Source organism: Cydia pomonella, chromosome 6, assembly GCF_033807575.1.
Source record: "Cydia pomonella isolate Wapato2018A chromosome 6, ilCydPomo1, whole genome shotgun sequence".
NCBI lineage: Eukaryota > Metazoa > Arthropoda > Insecta > Lepidoptera > Tortricidae > Cydia > Cydia pomonella.
The window spans coordinates 14359526-14387084 of NC_084708.1; the positions used below are offsets into that span (position 1 = coordinate 14359526).

The 27559-nt window shown below is 34.6% G+C and overlaps 1 protein-coding gene and 1 long non-coding RNA gene across 5 annotated transcripts in view; both read left to right on the plus strand.

The window, feature by feature from the left end:
* Nucleotides 1-6299: 6299 nt before the first annotated feature.
* On the plus strand, nucleotides 6300-8829 carry LOC133519054 (uncharacterized). 4 transcript variants are annotated; one of them, XR_009799575.1, is made up of 3 exons: nucleotides 6300-6597; nucleotides 6695-6812; nucleotides 7070-7576. It is a non-coding gene; the product is annotated as an uncharacterized LOC133519054 (long non-coding RNA). The 4 variants fall into 4 exon arrangements; XR_009799577.1 differs by lacking the exon at nucleotides 6300-6597 and adding an exon at nucleotides 8403-8829 and having other exon boundaries at nucleotides 6609-6812; nucleotides 7070-7324; XR_009799576.1 differs by lacking the exon at nucleotides 6300-6597 and adding an exon at nucleotides 8403-8829 and having other exon boundaries at nucleotides 6609-6812; nucleotides 7070-7320.
* A 1176-nt stretch (nucleotides 8830-10005) lies between these two features.
* Nucleotides 10006-27559, plus strand: part of LOC133519053 (uncharacterized) — a 28749-nt gene continuing 11195 nt past the window's right edge. The window contains exon 1 of the mRNA XM_061852939.1: nucleotides 10006-10434. Coding sequence (XP_061708923.1) covers nucleotides 10262-10434 — 173 coding nt within the window. The 5' untranslated portion in view covers nucleotides 10006-10261. The remainder of the gene's footprint in view (nucleotides 10435-27559) is intronic.

The following is a 27559-nucleotide window of genomic DNA, read 5'->3' on the forward strand; positions in this document are numbered from 1 at the left end:
TTTCAAGGGCGGATCCACCGTTGTGGGCACGATGGGCATGCCCACAACCCTAATAGGGTGTCCTATTAATTCCTCGAGTACAATTATGCCGATTTTTGTTTCGCAGATGCTATGGCAGAGGAATCTTTGTAAAATTTTCATTACACAGAGTAGTTAGTTAGTTGGCATAACATTGATACGCGGATTTACTTTTCGTAAATTGATAGTTTGATAACTGTCACGCTTACCGAAGTCGAAAACAGATCACACAGATCAGACAGATGGTGTTAATTAGAAATTCTCGCCACCACGAGTCCTAATTATTTGTAAAAAAATAAAGATTATTTACTAACAGGGGCAATTACTATTAGCTTATGGAGTCTTAGAAATGTTCAACATTCTCAAATATTAGTACAATAATTTAAAATATTGCCAGCTTTTAATTTACAGCTGTAGGAGTTTTTTTTTGCGTAGTTAGCGTAGCGTTTATCTATCTATATATAAAAAGTGCTCCATAGACTGCAATAAATCGTTTGCGATTTTAAATATATTGCCGACCCGAATTTTATAAGTACCTATCGCAATTGCTAAATTACTAATTTAACTGTTAGTTAAAGTTTAATTAAATTGTCACTTTATTCGAAAATAACTTTAGTCTAGTCAGCAAGTTGAAAAATGTATCTATATTTTTATGCTTTGTATTGTATGCTTCTAAAAATACAAAATGTATTCGAAGTGTATATTAATTAGCATTAGCACATAAACAATTGCAAAAGTTAAAAAAAATATTCATGAAAAAATATGGTATTTCGTTTTTAGCCGAATCTCATAAACCATAATACATTTAAGAAATAAAAGTAAAATATTTCTAAAGAAGTGAAAATTTCCAATAAAAAAAATCCCAAGTACTATAACTCTATTCATTGTAGTTTTCATTTACCGCTGAAAATAGCCCTAAGTTAGGGAATAATTAATTTAAAAAAAATCTCGTTCTTACGTCATTATCGTAAATGTAAACAAAAAAAATGTTCAAATAATTGGCGTAAAAATATTTCGGCTATCGGTGCTCTGCTTTTATACATACTAAGCAATATCACGCTATAAAAACAATACTTTGGTTATAATATTGTTTTATATTTAACAATTTTACCTTGATTTTAATTTTTTTGTCAATTTTCACTATTATTCTGAAATTTTACACAAAGTATTAAATTTTTTGTAATCCTGTTAAGTGTATAAATAAGATGGGCTCCACGAAGCGAAATATTTTTACGCCAATTATTATAACATTTTTTAAAATTTACAATAGAGACGAAAGTTCGAGAAAAAAGTGCTAATTAATAATTGCCTATCTTGTTGAAAAATCTACCTTTAAAATAATATTTAATATTACGTATTTACTTACTCGCTTTTTCACGCCGCGCGCGCATCCCGAAAAAGAGGCGCGGGGGGCTATTTTTAACGTTAAATTAAAACTATAACGAATAGAGTTTAGAGGACCTAGAGTTGGATTTTATATTGGAAAATTTTCTCTTCTTTATAGTATTTTTCAAACGGGAAGGGTACGCTGATAGATATCATCTCCATACAATTTATATCCTAAAAGCTCCACATCTCGCAAAATTGTATTGAGATGACATACAATTTTGCGAGAATGAGAATCTATCAGCATACCCTTCCTGTTTGAAAAATACTATAGGAATATTTTGTTTTCAATTGTTAAATGTTACCTAATAGTTTATGAGATATTGACAAAAACAAAATACCATATTTTATATAACTTTGGAATTTTTTGTGCTAATAAACGATTCGAATTCGAATACCTTTTTTCTAGACATTGTTTCAATTCCAATGAGGTATTTTTCATGTATTTTTATTTCTATTTTTGACCATTTTGAACTTGTCGACTAGACTACTCAACGAAATATTTAAAAAATATATAGAATATAAAAAAAAAAGTTACTAAATAGTTCCTTAAACGAAAAGATTACTCTGCCAAACGAAATTCATACAATAATTGTTCTGTCAGTGTTCTGCTAATTAACAGAAAAGCGAATTGAACGGTATGTGAACCAAGACTAGCAAATGTCGATTAAAAGTTAGATCTACGAATAAATCCCTCTATGAAACGTTGACCTTAAAAAATGTATAGAATATTTAAAAAAAGTTACTAATAGTTCCTTAAAAGGAAAGATTACTCTGCCAAACAAAATTCATACAATAATTGTTCTGTCAGTGTTCTGCTAATTAACAGAAAAGCGAATTGGACGGTATGTGAACCAAGACTAGCAAATGTCGATTAAAAGTTAGATCTACGAATAAATCCCTCTATGAAACGTTGACCTTAAAAAATGTATAGAATATAAAAAAAAGTTACTAATAGTTCCTTAAACGAAAAGATTACTCTGCCAAACGAAATTCATACAATAATTGTTCTGTCAGTGTTCTGCTAATTAACAGAAAAGCGAATTGAACGGTATGTGAACCAAGACTAGCAAATGTCGATTAAAAGTTAGATCTACGAATAAATCCCTCTATGAAACGTTGACCTTAAAAAATGTATAGAATATAAAAAAAAGTTACTAATAGTTCCTTAAACGAAAAGATTACTCTGCCAAACGAAATTCATACAATAATTGTTCTGTCAGTGTTCTGCTAATTAACAGAAAAGCGAATTGAACGGTATGTGAACCAAGACTAGCAAATGTCGATTAAAAGTTAGATCTATTCCTCCATAAATCCCTCTATGAAACGTTGACCTGCGAAACGTTGTCTGAGAATCGAGTATCTGCGAAAAATTGATAAGGTACCCCCTAATAGCCTTGTGACGTCACACTTTCAGTCTATTGAGATCGGTAGTACGATCGTTTAAGACTTGCAAGAGTCATGATTGTTCATGAACGAGTTCGGACTCCGACTCGCACTTGGCCGATTTTCGGGTGGCTGTGCTGTGACCACAACCTTTTTTGAGGGCTGGATCCGCGCCTGTGTATTTTAGTATATTTTTGTAGTTCTGAGGCAAAGTATGTTTATAAATAGAAGGTAAAACTAGGAGTAAACCACAAGGAACATTGTTATAGCTACTTAATTTCCTTTTGAACTTGTGGACCATAGTTGCAGTATTGGACTATAGTTGGGTGGTTTTACGGTATTAAAAAAAAAACTACTTACTAGATCTCGTTCAAACCAATTTTCGGTGGAAGTTTGCATGGTAATGTACACCATATATTTTTTTAGTTATCATTCTGTTATTTTAGAAGTTACTGGGGGGGGGGGGCACATTTTTACCACTTTGGAAGTGTCTCTCGCGCAAACTATTCAGTTTAGAAAAAAATGATATTAGAAACCTCAATATCATTTTTAAAGACCTATCCATAGATACCCCACACGTATGGGTTTGATGAAAAAAAGTTTTTTTGAGTTTCAGTTCTAAGTATGGGGAACCCCCAAAATTTATTGTTTTTTTTCTATTTTTGTGTAAAAATCTTAATGCAGTTCATAGAATACATCTTCTTACCAAGTTTGAACAGTATAGCTCTTATAGTTTCGGAAAAAAGTGGCTGTGACATAAACGGACAGACAGACGGACATGACGAATCTATAAGGGTTCCGTTTTTTGCCATTTGGCTACGGAACCCTAAAAAGTATCACCACAATTTCATACAATTTTGTTTGTTGTGTTACAGTCTTACTTTACTCTTTGGTTTCAGTCATAGAAGGCTATAACCTCTTTAAATAGGTAGTAATAAAAGCGGCCCAAACAAATCTGCGGTTTTATTTGTCGGTAAGGATCTTGTGATTTTGAGGACAAATATATATGAAAATTCTCAATTCAAACACAAAAGCTGGGGTATAACTTTGAACAGAAATGCCCATTTTATAGCTAATTAAAATTTGGTCTTTTGAAACTAAGCCTTCGAGATTCATAAATTGCAAAAAGAAAAAGACGGAAAGCAAACTGCGCATCGCAAGATACGTTTGCCATTTAGCCGAGCTCCACCTGATTGGGTCTCAATGCCGTCTGCCGGAGCGCATCCTCTCTACAATATCCGACTCCATTCTCAGCTTCCTCCAGCCCACGCGGACAACTGTACTTAAATTATTGCATCTTCGCGTGACAAAATCTTGGAGAACGCACGGGCAAAATTGATTTTTAATTTTATCCTAGAGTCAGAACACACTACGTTTGCAGCGGTTTTGATATCCCAGACTATGTATGATAATGTTATTTAAACCGCATAATTTCATAGAAGTTTGACGTTTCAAATAACACTTGCACAGTATAGGCTATCACAATTGCAGCCATCTTAGCGTTGTCTAACTCTAGTGCCATTGCCACTTTGATCCTCAAAGAACGATTTATACTGTTACGTTGCCTTAGATTTCATTTACAGTTTTCGCAGCTTATTGAAATTAGCTGACGGTTTACAAGAATCAATTAACTATTCTACTAGGCCTGAATGGTCTGAATATTCCGTTTAGTAACATCTTGCTTGGTTAAAATAAGTTATTTGAAGGATGTTTTAATATAATAATATATCATGCGTTCATGCGTATAATTGAGCAGTTTCTTAGATGGTTAAAGTGTTTTGAAACTTCTGAAAGATTTTTCAATGCCGCTTAGTCTTTAAAGTAGTTAGTTGGTATTTAAAGTAATATTTAACAATATTAATAGAACATCTAGGTAGCCTACCATCTGACACACATTTACTCTTTCTTATAATTGTTCGTTCTAGTTTTGGATAGGTACGCGCAATTTTTATTTGCACAGTAGGTTTTTAGTTTCTCTTTTAAAAGCATGTCACTAGCACATCTTATCGGTGAATAATGTGAATAATACATATACGTATACATACATATGCAGAAAACGGAACGGAATGCATTCAATAAACAACTGTATGTTAACAGATGTTTATTAGATGTTGTTAAACGTCCATCAAGGCAGATAAAGTCCATAAGCGGCTGACCCCAGTGAATGAATTGGCGATATCGGGCCAATTGACTGCGGTGGCGCAACAGAGAATCGCTCGCCGCAGGAACTCTCACAGTATCCTGTCTTTAATTTAAAGTGATCGGTCGATCATCTCGTAATAACTCGTAAGATGTTCCCGCCTACTTAGACAAAAAAGATAACCTAGATGAATATGTAACTATAGTCTGCCGAACAACTTTGTTAGTAGAAAAAGGCGCGAATATCAAGTTTTCTACGGGACCCCTTTGCGCCAACATTATTGAAATTTTCCCGCTTTTTTCTACTGAAGGAAATGGCTTGACAGACTATAAATGTAAACTTACCTCAGCATAACTTGTGGATGACTGGATGACCAGATATAAAAAAGCGGCCAAGTGCGAGTCGGACTCGCTCATGAAGGGTTGCGTACCATTTATGACGTATTAAAAAAACTACATACTTACTAGATCTCGTTTAAACCAATTTTCGGTGGAAGTTTGCATGTTAATGTACATCATACATTTTTTTTAGTTTTATCATTCTGTTATTTTAGAAGTTACAGGGGGGGGGGGGGGGGACACATTTTACCACTTTGGAAGTGTCTTTCGCGCAAACTATTCAGTTTAGAAAAAAATTATATTAGAAACCTCAATATCATTTTTGAAGACCTATCCGTAGATACCCCACACGTATGGGTTTGATGAAAAAAAATGTTTTGAGTTTCAGTTCTAAGTGTGGGGAACCCCCAAAATTTATTGTTTTTTTATTCATAAGTAAATTTTTTTTCACTAAGTATGAAATAAAAAATGTTGTGTAAAGTTCAATTTTAGCCCTTTCAAATGATACCCCACTTGACCTAGTAACTGACTTTGAAATGCCCCCCCCCCCCCCCCTTATATGGGCATTTTCCATAATTAATATAAATAAATAAAATACACTTCCAATATGTCTGGATTAGCGTTGTTCATTACTATTTCAAATCGATAGCTTAAGTACTTGTCGAGATATTTAGCAATGTGACGGACAGACGGACGGACAGATTTCCGTTCACTGCACCATAAGGGTTCCTTATGTACCTTTTTGGTACGGACCCAAAAAAATTAAAAGAAGAATTACATTTGTCATTTTCAACATCATCAATATTAGATTATTTTTTTAATAATGTATAAATTTAATAATGTTTTTAATATTCAGAATATTCTCTACAACTGTCTTTGGCAAAGCCCTAGCGGCTATCATTTCTATAATACATACCTACAGGTAAATTACTAAAAGCAAAGATAATTGATTGTAATAGAAAGGTATAGTCTAAGAAAAAACACATCCCTTAATTCGACATCCAAACCCGCTTTACTGCGCCATATCTTTCGCGGTTACTGAATTGTCAAACATCAACTTTTGACAATCAGAGTTAGCACGAAATGTATGGAGCTGTACAGGGCCATCTCGTTTACCCGTCAAAATCGAAGCACGAAATTGTTTTAGATTTGACACCTCTTACTCAATCAATGTACTTATCTTTGCTAAAAGCAAGTGTTCTTTCATTTAAATCGACCAAGTAATGTTTTTTCGCAAGATGTGAAACACTGAAATCGCAAATTCAATTTATAAATATTTTATGCTCTATGTAAATGTATATTTTTTTTACAATTTCCTTTTTATCTCTGGTAAACACAACAATCATACTAACTACTCATATTCTTGCCGAGTGTGGGCGTGGGCGTGAAGCACTTATAATAGTGCGTGGACTAATTTTATTTAAAGGAACAACAGGAGAGATGACTAAATCTGTCTTTATGGCCCGGCATATCGCCAAGTCCGTAGCCTTTTGCCTACCCACAACAAAGAGTCCAAAAAACGAGCTACAAATCTTCCTGCATTAGTAAGTGCTGTATGCTTTTTACCCCTCTGTCAGAAGGAGGGTAATGTCTTTCGAGTATGTATGTCCATGTCTTTGGCACGCCCTACAGCCCAAACGGCTGCACGGTCTTTAACATATTTATTTAGTTACTGATGCGAAAAAACGATCCATTCAGTAAAAAAAATAATAATAGAATCAAGCTATAATATGCCCATTGTTTTTACTTCTAATTAGAGAATAATGGCGCACAAATCAAATCAAATATCGTTTATTTTCAGGCAATTTAGGCTCATAGATACCTTACAAACTAACATACATACAATAAAAAAATCCACCCACAACTGAAGTAAAAGTACGTCGTCGTCCATCAAAGGTCGAACACAACGTTAACAATGCATGCACCTAGCTGGCTGCCCTTAATGGCTTTTCACAAGGAATCGATAATCCCAAGGCGTGGACCCCATTTCAGGGGGTATTTTTGGTAGAGAGTGGGCACTACGGCTTGCGTGATTCACGTGGTACTGGTAAGGTAGGTAGGAATGATTTTAACTAATGACAGGGGTTACCAAGTAGCAATGATAACATAAACAAACATGCGTTAGTTAGGATATCCCCTATATTATGTGTGTTGTTAAACTCTTCTGCCCCTGAATATTAAATTTAATTTTGATTATTCGACTCGGAACATCAATCGATATTATACTACCTAACTTTTAGCTACCATAGTTTATTATTAGTATTCATTTTAAACTTTATTGATCATCAATAAAGGTACACATGACGAACTTAATGCCCAATGGCATTCTCTACCAGTCTACCATAGGGCCAAACAGAAAATTTTCTAGGTGGGTGCATATTACCATATTATGTTACAGGTTTTGTAGCTAAGCCTGGTATTTTTTTTAATCCGAACTCCAGATGTCGTTTGTTTAAAATAAAAGAAGCACTAGCAAGTTCAGGACTTAAGCCCCGAAATATTTGCATTATATGCTGCATACCTAATCCATCATTATAGTCTATTTCCCGAGGTTTTTGCCGATAGTCAGCTGCTCGCTCTACCGTTTCAGTACAATAAGTACCTGATACTAAATTAAGAATTTCGGTAACTTCTTATCTAAATATCCGCGAATAGACACCCACAAGAATTGTTGAATATGTCAACCTTTAACGTCACCTTCAAGGTAATTTTACCAATATTTACACGACCACAAGTTCCTTGCGGGTGACGCGAACGAGTCATTCTCGATGACGTCATCTTCCATCATCATGCAGATATAGACAGCTAGTTAAATTCTGCTGCTATTTCCATCGCCTATGCGATCTACAGACAATCTACAGTTTTACAGCTTCAACTATTCACTTGTGATGAGCGAGAGACAGATATCTGTTAGCTTGGGTCAATACTTAAATCGTTTTTGCCGGTCGTTATGACAAATTGATACGTTTGTAATACCTATTTCTAAGAAGAACCAGTATAGCTTTGATCTTCTACATCTACCTTCTTGAATGAAGAAATTTTCACTCGTTAGATGTCAATTTAATTGGTTTCGCTGCAGCGAGTGTCTTGGCCATTTTTCTCATGTACTTTACTGCCGTAATGTCTACTTTCAGCATTTGTTTACCATGAAAATGCCGCATCAACGTTGGAAATAGATTAGTTATACGATACCAAGTATCCTCCGAGTTAAACCATGTTCTCAAATAACGACCTCAGTAAGCAATTGGTCCGCATGCAACGCAATGACTTGGTAATTAACAGCGTAATTTGATATTGTTTAGTAATTACAAGTTATTTTTCATTCCTCATGCTGAGAAGAGGGTCATTGTTGTTCTAAAAAGTGTGCAGAAAGTGATACGTTTCTGCTCTAGAGCACTGTACTTTCGAAGTAGGTTTTTTTCTTAACGTTTTAAAAAAAATGTTTTTAAATGGATTTGTTGTACAATTTCCATTCTGATGATCAACTCCTTATTCCAGAGTTTTCCCTAAATTGATAATTGACAGTACCCTCAAGAAATACTACTGAAGTTTATACTTAGCCTTTTTAGGGTTCCGTAGCCAAATGGCATAAAACGGAACCCTTATAGTTTCGCCATGTCCGTCTGTCTGTCTGTCTGTCTGTCTGTCTGTCTGTCTGTCTGTCTGTCCGAGGCTTTGCTCCGTGGTCGTTAGTGCTAGAAAGCTGAAATTTGGCATGGATATATAAATCAATAAAGCCGACAAAGTCGTACAATAAAATCTAAAAATTTAATTTTTTTTAGGGTACCTCCCCTACACGTAAAGTGGGGGTGAAATTTTTTTTTCGCTTCAACTCTAAAGTGTGGGGTATCGTTGGAAAGGTCTTTCAAAACTAATAGGGGTTTTCAAGAAACATTTTTTGATAAAGTGAATATATTCGGAGATAATCGCTCCGAAAGAAAAAAAAAATGTGTCCCCCCCCTCTAACTTTTGAACCATAGGTCCAAAAAATATGAAAAAAATCGTAGAAGTAGAGCTTAAGAAAGACATTAAATGAAAACTATAGCGGACATGATCAGTTTAGCTGTTTTTGAGTTATCGCAAAAAGTTTTCCCTTCATAGTAAAAAGCCTTATTTTAATTAGGTACTGATTATGCAAATTTGCCTATTTGTTTATCTCAGGTGAAAGGTACCGTTTCATCCCTTGGTTAACAATTTACTATACTTTAAGCTCCAGTTTAGCTTATTGTGACGGAAGAGTAACTACGGAACCCTACACTGAGCGTGGCCCGACATGCTCTTGGCCGGTTATTTTTAATACACATGTATTTTACTTTCCTCGAGAATTAAGCGTAGAAGTGCCAACTCGGGTGAAAGGCAAAATTTCTTCTCTTGGATAACAATGTACTATTTTTATTCACTGGTGCTTAACTTTAGATATGAGCTATCCAGTAATACCTATAAATACTTGAGAAAATAGAAAGTAGCAATAGGTAGTAGTAGCGGTAGCTAGTATTTTTTTAAATATTTTTACCCTTTAATAAACAATAGGGCTCCAAAATCCAAATAATAGGCAGGCGTGCGCGGAAACGCAAGCAACCCGTACCTAGAGGCGTTTTTGACGCTAGGAATCTTGTAGCGGTGAAAATAATCGTAAACGACGTTAAACAAAATATGAGAAGAATGTTTCGTCAAATTAATATGTAGGTACAAGTTTCTTCTGAAGGAGCGGCGCGCTGTGAACCATGCGCTGGAATGACGAAGTCGCATGTGATATCAGCAGGCCGTCCCCGGCTGGTGGCGCGGCGTGCGTGGTAGTGTGCCCCTGTCCGCGACGCCGAGCGCCGCGATGCTCGCGCTCTCACGGTATAAACAAACCTTAAACAATTACTTATCTCGCCGCGATTAAACGATACCACTATCAGACCGTGATACCTCAGTGTGATAACAGATAAGGACCCGAGTGCTCTACCTTCACTTTTGTGTATTATGTAAAACAAGGATTTTGTGAACCATGGCAGCGACGACGGGCCGCAAGAGTAACTCCATTCACGACTACCCAGAACACCTGAATCCCTTCCACGAGGAAGATAACCACAACAAGATCCGATTTTGGACTATCGGCCGAAAGCTCAGCAGGACGAATAGCATCAGCTTTTCTGGGATTAAGGACCTGAAAAATTCATGGTAAGTAGTTGATAAGTCAATGAGGAATACAAAACAGCTGTGTTACGGTCATGTAAAGGTGACGTTCTATGTTACTAACTTAGATAGGTAGTTACCATTGTAAGTACCCAAAATAGTAAATAGATATACCTTACACTTATTTAACGTTTGCAAGCCGGCGATCCGGACGTAGTCTTTGGCCCTTATTGTTTGCTAGTTACGATGAATAACTTGCTATTGAAATTAGAAATTTATAATTCTTACTTTTGCTTGGGACCTTGGACATTAAGGGCGTCCTTGACCCGTCGACTTTACTCCAAACTAACTTGACTATGACGGATCGATTCACGAAAATCCGTGTGATGGTCAAATCTTACAGTTATTACATAGCTATTTAGCATCTACAAGCAAACGATTCGGCTCTATAATATTTATATAAGACTTGCTTAAAACAAATCATATCTAATCTTTCCAAAGTAATTATGAAGTAGGTATTGATATCTGATTTCTACTTAACTAGAGGTGGGTTATGTACACGATTTTTCCTCATATCAAGGAGAAACTTGCTTGAAACGATGTGCACGCATTGCGGTTTTAATATTTAAGCAATACAAATCGTATTTTATTGATACGGTTTACGTTGTTAGCCTTGCTTACCATTTATAGGGCAACGGTCTCAAAAAAGACCATCTCTTTGTATATCAGCGAATTAAGAGCTATGGTGAATATTTTTGAGTTAGTTGCGTGAACCCATATTTTTTCACTTGACTGTACCTACGTCATACCGGAATTAGTGTAAATATTTATTATGTAGGTAGGTAGTGTAGTTATAATAAAATTCGAGTAAAATACCGCTTACATAAACATGATACAAGTACATAGGAATGATAGGAACAGTATTGAGTACTTACATCGGGCAAAGTTACGCGCATTCGTATAATTCGATCGGTATTTACTTAGGTACTCCGGGTACTCGTAACATATACCTACTATACTAAGGTCTGAATAATGCAAGTGTGATCGCCGATATTTATAGAACTGAAGTCATTCTCGGTAATTGATGTTTTAAGTACTTATGTACAAGTAGTTACAATACTTTACTTTTGTATTATGATACAAACAAAGGAGTTACTCAATCATGATAATTCTTTACTCAATTATTAATATTTATTGTTCCGTTCCTTGATAAAATACTCGAAAAATTGAACAGTAATCCTTTTTTTGAGTTGATAGGTATTTTCCATAGGCAATATTTATAAGGCCGATTAGCCTGAAAAGTCGCTAGACACTTTTAATTTTTCTAATTACCACACCAACCTACTCAGCTGTGGGCTGTGGACGGATGCATTATCTGAGACATTACAGCGACATAGTACTAAAGTATTCAGGGTTTTCTTAGCTCCACCCTAAATAGCGTTTATTGTGATATTGTGTTGTGTCCAATGTCCATGTATTACTATTGAACGGTTTCGGTGGCGTTTTTTGTCCCCGTACCTTTGTAGGTAATTAGGGGCAGATTAGTAATTTGAATTTCGCGAAAGAGACCAACGAACGCCAATATTCTTTAAATTAAAATTAGAACGTGTTAAATTTAAGAGCGTCCGCACTTTTTGGTGACCCCGTTCCTTTGAATATATGTAATATATTTATTATACTTATAGTCACACTTACCTATCACGAAACGTATAGTATGCACCTAATTGATAATTATGTCGATTAATCTAAATACGACTTAGATATTTGCCTATTAATTACCACTTATCTTATTTTACGAAATCTCAATGACAACACAAGTTTAACGTGATTGGTTTGATGATTATTAATTGCAATTGATGGGTCAGTTTCAATCATAGAAATGTTTGACATGTCTCTGATTGAAACGGAACTGTTTGAAGTATAAATCGAGACTCTTGGCACCTTGGTTTGGTCCATGGGGAACCGCAGCACAGGGTCTATACCGGCAATTGACAACATTTCATATTTCTGACCCCGTAATTTTATTGCTTCTCTACATTTTAATTAAAACGAGGAATACGCTGATAGTTTTTTTTTCACTAGGATTTGTATTTAATTTATTATTAATTATTGAATATCTACTTATTCTAAAATGGCGTAACTCCAGTTCTACGCTATAAGCTAGTCTTGTCTCGATAGAAAAAAAAAACTCATTGACAAGACGTTGTCATTGTCAATGTTTTAAACTGGTCCGTTGTTGTTTTAAAACAATTTTGATAAAATATCAGCTTTCTACGACGATTTTGGATATAATAACGGATACTGATACGTGAATATGACACCTGGCTTTCATATAGATACAACGGACCGGCGGATAAACACTAACGCATGTAAGTAATGTACTTAATTAAATGTTTGTCCGATATTTTCGACGAATTATTTTTACAGTATGTAACGGACGAGACAATATTTGGTATACTTTTGAGGAGTATATATGAGTACCTCATCGATCCATACACGGCTTTGTCCATTTTAAAAAACCGGGCAAGTGCGAGTCGGACTCGCGCACGAAGGGTTCCGTACCATTATTTATAAAAACGACAAAAAAATTATGTTTGTTGTATGGGAGCCCCCTTTAAATATTTATTTTATTCTGTTTTTAGTATTTGTTGATATAGCGGCAACAGAAATACATCATCTGTGAAAATTTCAACAGTCTAACTATCACGGTTCAGGAGATACAGCCTGGTGACAGACGGACGGACGGACAGCGAAGTCTCAGTAATAGGGTCCCGTTTGACCCTTTGGGTACGGAACCCTAAACATGATGGATAGTAACTTAGTTATGTAAATAAATTTTTCTTTATTTTGAATTTCAATCAATACGTCGTATATAATTGGCAATGTCAAATCCAATATTATGACAGTTATTTTTTTCTTGTGGTGAATGGCAATGGCATTTCACCTATTGTGCCGTAGAATTGGTGAAATTACAACTTTATTTTTATTCTTTTGTATTTCTTGTAATAAGCGATATTAAATTTATATAAATATATTCCAGTGTTCAGGAAGCAAAATTCTTCGAAATCACATGTAAAATTTCAGGTGTTATAAAAATGAAATGTTGTCAATTGGCGAAACGGCTGGTGGATGGGACCGGGGATAAGAGAGCTGGCAGCTTCCTCACCCAACGCTTGAGCATAGCAATCCAGCGAGGAAATGCTGCCAGCATCCTCGGCACCATGCCACGGGGGCCCATTTTAGATTTAGAATTTTAGTTTTATAGTAGTTTTGGTTTAGTTAATTATAGTTTATTTGTTTAAAATTAATTATACAGTTATTTTCCGATGTTCATAATCACAAGCCATATTGAAATGTTAACATCCAATGTAAAATAAACTAATTCCCCTTTATATACCTATGTATCTAAGTATAGTATAAATTGTCACCTCTTTCTTATTGATAACTGTAATGTAAATGAATTTAACGATCTTTTTTTACATATTTAACATATTACACCTTTTCACACACTTAGAGGCGAGATGTTACCAGCGAACTATCGACACTGTCGAATATCGTTCAAAAGTGTATGTTTACACTGCACAAAGACAAATCAAACAGATATCGTTATAATATAAAGTACCTAAACCATAAAACCACCTAAGCGTACGTATATTCTTTATTACGGTTTCGTGAAATTCTGTAACGTTGCTCCACTTATAATCCAGAGCAAATATGAATCACACTTTTAAATATTCATCTTTACCTACAGTCCTACATGAATAACATTTATTTTCGCCGATCGTTACTCAGCTCTTTACGTGCAATTAATGATTATATTATATTTTAATTATAGTTATTAATTAATTATTCTCCTTTTTATAAAGTTTAATTTCATATTTGCTTTTTTATTTTTTTATTTCCTCGAATCCTGAAAATATTATGGCTTTTTTTTAACTAGTATACTATAACAACCTATTTATTTAAATTATGCCTAGGACCTTTGCGTGAATAACACTATTTGTCTGTAATTCGACTTTACTGCTACGACCGTTCACGATACCGTAAAGTAACGTTAACACTTCAGTCACGCAAGTTGAATTTGGTTTAGTTGCCTGCATATTCAGTAGGGGTATGGATGGAGGATCCAAATTTTCAAAGTGCGGTAGCGACCCCGGAAATTTATTTAAAAATACTGAAAAAAAAATTGGGTTTTTAGTAGTAGATTTTACATTAAGCGGGTGCTCCGTAGAAAAATATTATTTCGACGAAATAAGGACCACACTAATAATATTCAGCCTTAGAAAAAAAATCCTTCGTTCCACTCAGCAGGGCGCTGTTTCATGTGGCTTTTATTGAGACAAACTGTGCCAAACTGTGACCTTTTTATTACAAGCTTTTATTTAACTTGCAATGACAAACGAATTTCTATGCAGGGGGGTCACCTCTCTCTGCAGCTGACTGTACCTAAATATGTAAGTCGGTCTGTACCGATGTTCTTTTTTTTTAAATACTACGTCGGTGGCAAACAAGCATACGGCCCGCCTGATGGTAAGCAATCTCCGTAGCCTATGTACGCCTGCAACTCCAGAGGAGTTACATACGCGTTGCCGACCCTAACCCCCCCCCCCCTCTAGTTGAGCTATGAGTAGGGTCTAGTGTTATTTGGCTGCTGTTTTCTGTAAGGTGGAGGTACTTCTCCAGTTGGGCTCTGCTCTAGATCTGAAATGACATCCACTGGCTGTGCCCTACCACACATAGCGAGATGACATTCACAATACCCATAGGTACCTCTCTTTTGGACGTAGTTTAAGGACATACCCGGGTCCAAACGACGTAAGTATACTTATTAACTATGTTTTTACGGGTTAAATTTGACCCACTTCCCAACTTCCAATGAAGCTGAAAATTGCATACATATGTAAGTCGGGTGACAATGCAATAATATTATGGTATGTACCATCGAGCTGATCAGATGATAGAGGATGTAAGGCATAGGAACTCTGTGATAAAACAACGCAACGCAACCTGTGTTTCGGGTTTTTAGAATTTTCTCGATGAGTATCAGTTGCCTGTGGAAAGAAAGGTACCTATATACAGTCAGCGGTAAAAGCTCATCCCAAAAATGATTTTTTGACAAGAACTTATGAAGTAAGTAAGAATAACGTCAAATACTTAATCACCGAATTATTTTGCTTTAGTACTAATTTGATTAAAACATTGATGCAACGAACATTAAAATCTCGTTTCTACTTTATTAGGTCCGGTCCGGTAACAAAAATACGTACGTAAGCTCATACTTAAATTAATTTAATGTTTAATTTGCTTTCCGATTAAGATTTCTATATCAGTACCAATATAATCATTATGATTTGTCTGCCTTAATTTTTAATTTCTCTAATCTTATAATACATAAGAAATTATCTATGACGTCGTTTAATAAATTATACCTAATCCGATGATTAAACAATTTACTTAGTACAAAACATCAAACAAAGTAATATAATGTTTTTAGTACACCAGACGCACGCTGGCTCTGGGCCAAGCGCACAACATTTATAACCAGAGTTTACCTACGAGTATTGAAACAAATACATACAAATGGATATAACTACCTCATTCACGAACAGTTGACCCATTTTATTATTTCATAGATTCGATATTTGTAATTGTTTTTTTTTTTTTAATTTATTGTTTGTAAAAATGGACATGTAAAAGTGCCCCTGTGGCCTATTTGCTGAATAAATGTTTGATATTTGATATTTGATATTTCAATTACGAGTGTCTTAAACAATCTTATTATTATTAAATTGGTTTGAACGAGATCTAGTAAGTAGTTTTTTTTTAATACGTCATAAAATTTAAAAAAAAAATTTTCATCAAACCCATACGTGTGGGGTATCTATGGATAGGTCTTCAAAAATGATATTTAGGTTCCTAATATCATTTTTTTCTAAACTGAATAGTTTGCGCGAGAGAAACTTCCAAAGTGAAAAAATGTGTCGCCCCTCCCCCTTCTAAAATAACAGAATGAAAAATCTAACAAAAATAATATGATGTACATTACCATGCAAACTTCCACCGAAAATTGGTTTGAACGAGATCTAGTAAGTAGTTTTTTTTTAATACGTCATAAATGGTACGGAACCCTTCATGGGCGAGTCCGACTCGCATTTGGCCGCTTTTATTTTAAGATTAGAATTATTACCTAAAAAGTAGTAGTAATTAACAATTTTTTCCGAAATGCTAGGGCACCTATGATATCTAAGTTTGCGGTACAATAATATGGTAAGGACACTTCAGTGCATAGTAAGTTACTCAGTTTAATATAAGAGGAAAAAGTTACTACTACTTTTGAGGTTTATAGTTATAGAATTCCTAATCTAAAAAAATCGGACAAGTGGGAGTTGGACTCGCGTTGCAAGGATTCCGTACATCACACGATTTTTCTCTCTTTGCATCTCTGCAAACTGTAAACCTCACGATGGACTTCATATCGAATACTAAAACCGACTACATAAAAAAATCTGCGCCACATACCTATATCAGGTATCGCCCGACTATATCAAGTACCTACTACGAGGTCTACGAGACGAGAGCATCGGGTCACGAGCAGAGCGCCCTGTAAGTTGTCCAGTTAATATGAGGGTGCCTTTGGTGCCCAGGACTTTTCGTCGGCCTTCGCCCGCCTCTTTGAGTAGGTATGAGGATGCCGTAAGCGCCTGACACTGGTCAGCGCGCAGCGCGTCTCATACGTCAGGCTTATCAGTCGAAGGGTCAAGGGCGCTTCAAGCGCTGCAGGCGAGGGCGCCCGCTCGCAGCGGGCTTAGTTCAACTTTGTAGCATGTGGGCGCCGCGCAAGAGAAGTAGTTGTATATACGCCAGCGGCCCGTGGTTGGAAGACAATATCATAATTAAAACATGCTACGTATACCTATATAACTGTAAACAAAAACCATAATACTTATTTTGCTTTACCAAAATCGGATTACGCGCGTAGGTATAGTATGGGAACCCGACTACGATTGCGGATTCAAAATCTACTTTCCCTGCGAAATCCTTGTTTTAGTGGATCAATCAGGTTCATGCAAGCAATCCCAAAACAAGGGCTAACAATACCATGGTATGTTCTTTGAAATGTGCTACACGGCATCATTAGAGTCCATCTGAAATAATTTTGCACCGCCTTTAATAGCACAAAGAGTGGAAGGGTTTTTATACCTAAACATCATTTATTTTCTCCAAATTTGCCATGCGGAGTTATCTTGGCCCGACTTTATTTTCTTATTCATGACATGACTGACTTAGGATATCATAAGGGCAAAAATTGTTCAATGACGTTATTTATTTAGCTACAATAAAGACGTTTCGAATGATACCTCATTTGTCAAATTATAATTAGTACAAATTTTAGAGAGAAAGAGAGAGAGAACCTAATATGCCTACTTTAAAATAAGTTTTTATCAAAAAAAAAATTTAAACAAGCTTTTATCGCTGACTTTTCTTTCCACAGGCGACTATAAATACTAATAACAATAATCGAGAGACGTTGCGTTGTTTTATCACAGAGGAATGACCACCTCCTGTCTCCATCATCAGATCAGCTCGATTATCTTAAAGTTTTTGAGGAAACAGATAAACATATACTGCTTTTGCTTTGCTGTAGTCGGCTAAAATATAAATAAAAAACAAGATACTTACTTCGTTCAAAATTCAAAAATTCAAAATTCAAACATTTATTCTGCAAGTAGGCCTCAAGGGCTCTTTTACAAGTCAATACAACATTTATAGTAACATCATATAGTGACATGAAAAATACATAACAACATTTATAAATACAACAGCCAATACCTGGGTAAACATTACATAATAATAATCTTAAAATAAATAATTAATACAATACAATAGAGATGTATAGTCTCTATAGTTAAAAACACATTAAATCTGGAGATGTAAAAGGTCCCCAATGTCAGAGTACTAATACTAATAAAATTTGGAGGTGTAAAGTCTCTCCAAGTGTCAAAATAAAATTTATACTAAATAAATAAACCGCGTCTGGACTGTTAAACTAGCAGTCTCATAAACTAATAAACCTTATGTTAAGTCATCACCGCGAACTCACAATGGTCTTAAGTGCCATATACGTTAAAGGCGCTTTAAGTCCTTTGAGCCGATCATCGCTATATTTAACAATTTCCAAAAAACTAAACAACAGAGAAGTTCTATGTAACTATCAATATCAAACCTGCTCACATTATTTCACCAGAGTCGGTAACACCTTCTCAGCGGCAATTAGTGTTATTCGTACCTAACTTAAGTTTTTTTTCTTAAGTCCGACATACCCTTAACTGACAGATTTCTTATAGGTTTTTTTGTGATCTTTAGATAAAGAACTATTTTGTGTATTTTTTTCAAAATTTTAGACCCTGTGGTTTCGGAAATAAAGGGCGTGAATGGTAATTTTTTGCATATTTTCTTGAATAACTTCGAAGCTAATTTGTATTTTAAAATTATAAAAATTAATATTTAAATATAAAACTTTATTTTTAATTTTCTCGTTTACCCCCCAAAAGTGGCCCATATGTTTGAGATTCATTTATTTAAGTTACATGTTTGTCTTTGGGTCACAAATTAACATATATGTACCAAATTTCAACCAAATTGGTCCAGTAGTTTCGGAGCAAATAGGTTATGACCACAGAACATAAAAAACAGTTTTTTTGTTCCGTGGTTGTGACAGACGGACAGACAGACGCACGAGTGATCCTATAAGGGTTCCGTTTTTTTCCTTTTATGGTACGGAACCCTAAAAACGGACTATAGCACTAAAAAATAAACTTAACATCAAGAGATAGGGTCAGATCATAAGTAAGTATGTAGAATGTAGATAAAGTGCTAAAGTGCTTGCTTAACATTGAGGCGTTTCGAAAATGTTGTCACATCCTGATAAGGAAATTAACTTCCGCTTGATAAAATGTAACTACTTTCATTAGTCATTAGTTTTATTAATTCTTAATACTTGAATGCTTAATACTTTTATCTAGATAAAACCTATACGTACAATGGATGGAGATAGAACCCTCCATCCATTGTACGTATAGGTTTTATCTAGATAAAAGTACAATAATATTATAAGTATTAAATAAGTTGTTTTTAATACACTTAATGATGGAGTAATGAGGCATAACCGACAAAGAGCGCAGGATAAAGGTCTCTATATGGTATTGCTTGATAAAAAAAAATAATATAATAGAAAAATTCTAATGGTACTTATATACTGCCTGCCTATTCTTAGTTACAATGTCCTTTTTGTCAGATATAGTTATATAATGTTCGATATACGTATATTAATATTTGTAACGCTTTGCCTTGTTAGCTGTAGGTAAATTACAGAATGTCTACATAAATAAGTAATAGCATTTTATACAATCGCTCGCCTGTCCCCCATTCTATGGGAGCGCGGCGGCATCGGCACGTGATTGATATATTTTTTTATAGTTGACTACAGCGTTTCGAATGAAATTTTATAGTTGAGTTGGGAGCCCATACATGGAAAGTACGCAATTATAGTTTGGTAGATGAAATCCTAATTAAACCATTACAGTCGACGAGTAGAAAAATAAATTTACTACATTGTGAACTGCGTTTTGAATGAATGCTAAATATTTGTGTCAGTGCACATGGAAAAGTACCTTGTTGCAGGTATTGAGTTATGCATAGTTCCAAAAAGTAGATTAAATTTGCTATCAATACAAAAAAGAATAATGACTGTAGGTGAAACCACTATTTTTATAAAAATTATTGAATTTTCGACTTCCGAAATGCACAAGTTGAGAAAATTGCATTTAAAGTTTATAGTGGCAAAAAACACACTTCTACTTCGAAGTTACATAGTGAAGGGTATAATCATAATCTTTGGATGTTAAAGAAATATAATAATGGTGAATTGTCTAAAAATACATGTTAATTATTCTGATTTCTTAGCTTGAACATGCCAGGGTGGAAGAAACACGAAAGTGTTAATTATACCCAATTCATAAAATAATGAGATTAAAACTGTTAATTTCTCATCATAGTTACATATTCTATGGCATTTTGGGACAATTGAATGAAAGAAAACTCCATAATCATAAATAAATTTAATATATACCGCATTTTTAACAATTACAAAAAATATCACTTATAATATTAAAAATCAACAAAATAATTAGTATATTCATGCTATATCACAAGATCAAATGGTATGTAGCGTGGTGTACCACAATGGTATAATAGAAATGGTGTTAAAGCAGTTTTTTTTAACAATAAAGTTTAGTGACTCGGTCGAAACTTTTGTATGGAAACGTAACTAGGGTACCTTGTCACGACATTTACTAAACTTTATTAACTTAAACTCGAAGATCACTATTTTAGTACCTCTAATGCAAGAAATATCTGTAACAAAATGTTATTTAGGATAATTATAGCGGAAATCAATGTATTCTTATTAATAAAAACTTCTGTTTTAGTCGTGTAAGACATAAAGTTTAGCATTTTACTAAACTGGGTACCTTGTCACGCTAAGTCATTATCTTACATAAATGGAGTAAAACTAGAAACAATAACTCAATTGTGTACATAACTGCACCTAATTTATGATTTTACGTCAAACAACTAAAATCACAGCTCAATTTTTCATTGACTAAAGTCGAGATCAACAAATTAATTATTATTAATACAGAAACACCTCGTGACGCGACCTTGGTGTGGTTTTAGTAGGAGAAATATACCTAATCGGTATTTTCCCTCAATCTATCCTCAGCATGGTCGCGTCACGACACACGATAGTGAAGGAGCAATTCTGTATCGATATCGATGAAATAGGCTTGGTGAAATATTCCGGGAATGCTTATTTAAATCAAAATACTTTGTTTTAGTACATAACAAAATAAAATAAGTAAATGTAATGTCGAGGTCTGTAATGATAGAATTATTGAATTTTTTTTAATATATCGCAAATTCTCAGAGAATTCCACCAAACCTTCCTTAAAATAATTAGTATATAATCTTCCTTAAAATAATTAGTATATAATTTACCGTTTCCTTCACCACCTCTCCAGCCTCTGATCTAAGTAATGGCAAACGTATAAAATTAAAATAAATAGTTATTTCATACAAGAGTCATGCAAGTTGAATGTTTTCTTATAAAAAACATTAAGTATTTTTTTTTGTTTAAAAGATCATTTTGCTATAGACCGATCCTATACCCTATCTTAGAAAGAGGTAGTTGACTACCCGCGATGGAAATATTGACAATATTATTCAAAAATTAAAGGCTTTTAAGACATGGCGTGACAAGGTACCCTGACTACTAAACTTTATAGTCGGAGAAATATACTAAAAAAACATAATTTTACAGATATTCTTGTACACACGTGTTCCTTAGGATGTAAATAACCCAATTATAACACAAACCCATTTTGGCACTTTTTCACCAGCTTCCACAAAAACTCATGTAAATAACTCGTTAACTAAATGTCGTGACTAGGTATCTTTCCAGATGCACTGACACATTTTTTTATTGGGATTTATATCATCTGTTATTTGGTAAGTAGTTAATTAGAAGTGACACAGTTAACGACACCTGCGCTTAAAAATTAATTACTAATTCTATGAAGCAAGTTAAGGGATGACATGTCCACAAGTCACAGAGAACCGTCTTGACCACGCCATACCCATTTACAAACAATATGAGCATGCATCATTCCGCACCTATAGCTACGTAGGTAATCTACAGGCATGTTTTATGCATTTGCATAAACTAACAAACTTATAATCTTGCGTTAGTGTTGCAAAACAATGGGAGAGACTTGTGATCCTTCAATACCTACAAGCAATAACTACACTTCATACATAGACCTGTTTTAGATAGTTTAGATACGGACCTGTTAGGTTGTTTGAATGTTAATAAACATGGAGATGTCTAGCGGCCCATAGGTAATAATATAAATTGTTCATCAGGGCCAGACATCTATTCTCTATCTATTTTAATAAGATTTGTCAAGTGTATGTAGGGGCATGATGATGAAACACAATAATAAGCCTGATCCAAATAACACAGAAAACAAGTGGGCGAAGAAAGAGGGTGATCGTGCCAAAATGGGTTTTTTGGGGTCCTTTTGACTCGATGCTGAGATCCTTGAATCGGTTAGAGCACAAATAAATAGGTAAATAGTGTTCCCCCCGATTTAAAGTGCGAGGAGATATTTGTGTAGGTAAGTCTATTTTCTTTACCTGGGACACCTCTGATTTTACAGTTCGTGACGTGTACTTTTTTTCTTTGTAAAACGACACGTTATCTTCAGTAGGTAGGTATATACAGTCAAGCCTGAAAATATAGATACGACCTTACTGCCTATATATTATACATCTCCAAACTTCATGTATTAACCGTGGAGACTATACGTCTCTGTGATATTGTATAATATACTTGACTTGGTACATACTAGTTATGTACAGAATGTAGCATTAGTTTATGAGACTGCTAGTTTAACAGTCCAGACGCGGTTTATTTATTTAGTATAAATTTTATTTTGACACTTGGAGAGACTTTACACCTCCAAATTTTATTAGTATTAGTACAGTGACATTGGGGACCTTTTACATCTCCAGATTTAATGTGTTTTTAACCATAGAGACTATACATCTCTATTGTATTGTAGTAATTATTTATTTTAAGATTATTATAATGTAATGTTTACCCAGGTATTGGCTGTTGTATTTATAAAATGTTGTTATGTATTTTTCATGTCACTATATGATGTTACTATAAATGTTGTATTGACTTGTAAAAGAGCCCTTGAGGCCTACTTGCAGGATAAATTTTTGAATTTTGAATTTTGAATTAAGGCAGTGTATACATATTTTTGGCACTTTTTCCGTATCGATATTTTCAGACGTGAGCGTACCTACCATAGAGTTAAGATATTGAAAGAGAGAATTTTACTTAAGACAAACCGTGACACTGCAATGGCGGACGGTCTGAAAGGGTGCGTGTAGGCGAGTGATACCATCTAACACAAAATCTGAAATAATTATTATATTTTTAAATAAAAAACAGCACTGTTTTATGATCAACAGTAAATATGTACCTGATTTTATAGGTATTGAAAATGCGTAATGTTGCATAATTACATTGATACAAGTGTGGAAAGTGGGAAATTCGCAACGAGTGGTGATAAATTCATACACGACCAAAGTTTGTTAAATCTACACGAGTTGGGAATGACCTATTCACACGTGTATTATACAGCGTTTTACAGTACATATGGCCCTTTAAATTTTCGATATAGGCATCCGGCTTCTCTTCAAAACGAATAAATCTTTCGCCTTTTTAGGCACGGAAAGTGCTTATTCCAGCATTAGTGCAGGAAAGTAGCACCATATGTATATACTGTAAACTAATAATATTTACCAGAGAGGAAGGAACGTATATTGCTACTTTCACGACAGGGACAGCTAAAGTACGAGCCATGTGTTGGAGCTTCCGTAGGCGCGTGGTATGCTGACAATGCCTCCAGTAATCATAAATAAAAACCACATCAGTATATACAACCTTCTTCTTGGGTGGAAATAGGGTAGTTTCTTTTGGTACCTAACCCACCTCCCGTAGGTAAAAGTAGAGAAAGGGGTAATGTCTTAACTTTAGATTAGATTATAGAAATGACGGACTACATTTTACTTAGGTATGTAAATAATAGTTTAATGCCTGGTAATGTATCAACCGTTGCTTATACAATAAAAAAATATTTGTGTGGCCCATGTTGTTGTCGATAACAGTCGTAGCGTAGCGAATCTACGTATAAGTATTTTTTTGCTTATCAACCTTTTAACCGCCTATCATTTTTCATCGAGCGTGCTCGTGTCGCCTCCGGTATGAAGTTACATAAAGTTTTGTCTTATTTATTAGACTGCAGTGAAATGAGCTAGATATTTCACAATTAAGATTAAGTTTATAAGTAGGTATAAATGTAAACGCAGACAAAGAAATGCAAACATAGTTAATTTGGGAAACATTAGTCATTAAAGCGTCTTTAATGTCCGTATTGTAGAAATGGAGTATCGAGACAAACCATTCTAGTTTAACGATACTTTTTGATCAAATATTCTGTAATTGTGATTTATCTCTAATAAGTAAAATAAAATAAAACTGTTTGGAAATACCATACCGACCTACCTAGTTCGAAATGGACAATTAATAATTTAGCCAGTGGTTCCCTAATTAGTCTCTTATATTCATAATGATTTATAAGAAGAGCATCAGTTACCCTAATTTTCGGAAAATTACCCTATTGAACTTACTGGTCACACTTCTGTTTTGTACTTTGATAATTTATAAACAATGAAATATCGTGATTTTACGTACTACTTATAACGTGATAATTGATTAACTTACCTATGAAAAGTTAAACCGTCTCTTTTTTTCTTCCGTTCAGAATAATTTCTACAACATTTAACCACGCATGCCTGCATATTTTGTTTTTTTCTTCCAAAAATTCACTCCAATGGCGTCTCGATCCGACTGACGGCAGATTGGTGGATGATAGCTGTCAATATGTGTGTGTCGCGCGTAAGTACTAGGAAATTGGTGGATGATGGAATTCTAGTTTTGTATTCTCAAAACTAAGTCCGTAGTATTAATTATTAGTCCAAGGTACTACCAATCATGTTATGCAACAGGATGCAAACCGCGTGAGTCTAAGACACTGAAGTAGTCATCTGACCGGATCATACTGTTACTGTTACTCGCATGATAACATTGATAACTACTAATTAACTAGATGACGATCTAATTATATGATAACTGATGGGTGTTAATATTCTACAAACCACTTTTATTGTTGGACTGGAGTGAACCTTTTGAAGAAGCAGGTCACATTCTTAAAGGTTTGCTTGATCTTTCGAAGCAGGTGACATCGGGTAGGTTGCTTTCTTACGACGTCTCATTCTTAGCACGCCACTTACGTAGTGGTAAGTGGATTTTCTACTTTTCCTAGGACAACACATCATTCTGAGGTTAAAAGGTCTAAAACGATTTTTTTAATATTTAGGATATAGATATTTATGATCAATATTGTAGGAGGTTCTTACCTCTTCAGGTTATTACGTGTGTGTTATGTGTGTGTTATCTCCAAAAGAGATATCGTTTCGGATAATCTAAAAGGACTTCAAGATTTCCAAGAATAGAATCAATAAATAAAATGTACAGGTTTTTAACGGATCGGTAACGCGCATGTAACATCCATGGATTGTAGGCGTGCAATGGCGGTGACCGCTTCCCATCATCATCATCTGCTTGTACGCCACCGACGAGGTATTAAAAAATGCGCTGCCAACTCTTCGTCTTCGATAACATGCAAGTGTCTGCTGAACAAGTAACACGTAACTACCTAACCTGCATACAATGTTTAGATTGTGCTGTTAAGAATGACTGCAGCTCAGACGGTAATGATACGCGCCATTTGTTTAGTACAATTCTGATAAAACACAACCAGCTCTCATATGAGAACTTTACGATATAGGTAGGTAATTATTTATTGAAAATATTATAAAATTAGTTGTGCTGGGCTAAGATGGTCGGCTTTTTATCATTTGTCACCATGCCTGTCACGTTCCAACAAGTATGTAAGTGCGAAAGTGACGCATGGCATGAAAGGTGATAAAAATGCGACCATGATACCGCTGCTGAACAATTTAGTCATCCTAATTCCCTATAACTTATATTTACTACTACTTATGTGCTTATAAAAATGTATTGTTTGAGTTTTTAAAAACACACGCCTGCAAAAATGGCATTAGCATAAAGATAAATTTAGTAAAGTAAGTAAATTAATTTTGTTTTTTTTTATTAATTAATTTAGTAAAGTAAATTAATTAATTTGTGGAACACACCTGTGTCACTGTAAAACCTGTTACAGTTAAGGTCATATATATATAGAGCAATAAATAGAACTCTATGTTTTGTCTATTCGCGTACAAAATATTAAAAAAGTCACATTATGTTAATAATAAATTTATTACAAATCAATTACCTAAACAAGGATTGTCAGTATTATCACAGCCATAAAAACATTTAGAATAGAATTTAATGTATAAGATGTGTAAGGAGTTTGACAGCTGAAGAAGATGGCGCTGTATGGCGCTACAAGTTGTGGTAATTGACTGAATTGTAAATTGTAATTTTTTTTAAATTCAGATTTATCTACATAATTTGTCAAATTCGAATCACGAATTGGTATTTGATTTGACACGCCTAATACAATAAATGAATAAGTATTGTATTTATAACTCTATTTACACAAATGTATGTCAATTAAGGTTGATTAAGGGTAATCGTACGTTTTATTTTAACCAAAGTGTGCATGGTAATATTGGTATTTTAACCTCTTCTACACAAATGACAATAGTTTTATCTATCAAAATTAAATTACGAAAGTATGTTATTTATATAGTTGGAGAGTAGTACAAGAATGGCGGCTGCCTTTTTGGCGCGAACATTTATAGTTAAAATAAAGAATTTTATGTTGCATATATATATATATATATATATATATATATATATATGATATGTTTTCCAGGAAATAATAATACCATTTGGGGTAGCGTAGCTATACGAACATTTGTAAATATATTTAAAACAAATCTAGAATAGCATATACTGCATATATTACGTTGAGTCACTAAAAGTGTAGGATTATAAAACTCACTTACGAGATTACATGACTTTTATACGAGCCAGATGTTATTTGTATTTCATAAAAACCTCTAGTTCAAACCGTAGCTTCTTCATTATCACCAATACAGAAAAGGTCGCGTGCTGCACGTACACACAAGTTGTGAAATACCTACATTGGAAAATACCGAAATACTGTATTATTTAGATACACTCAGCATCAATAGTAGTGGACCAAACTATCCACAGTTGAAGCTAAACTACAACGACTCCAGAGGTTGGCCTGTTTGGCGACTACGGGCTGCATGAGGACAACACCAACCGCGGCCCTGGAAGCTTTACTGGGCCTGCCGCCGCTGCACCTCTTTATACAACAGGAAGCGCTAGCTTCGGCGGTACGTCTCAAAAAATCGAATCTCTGGAGACCACCCAGGGTACCACACACCGAGATCCTCTACGAGGCGATAGGTAAGGAACCGC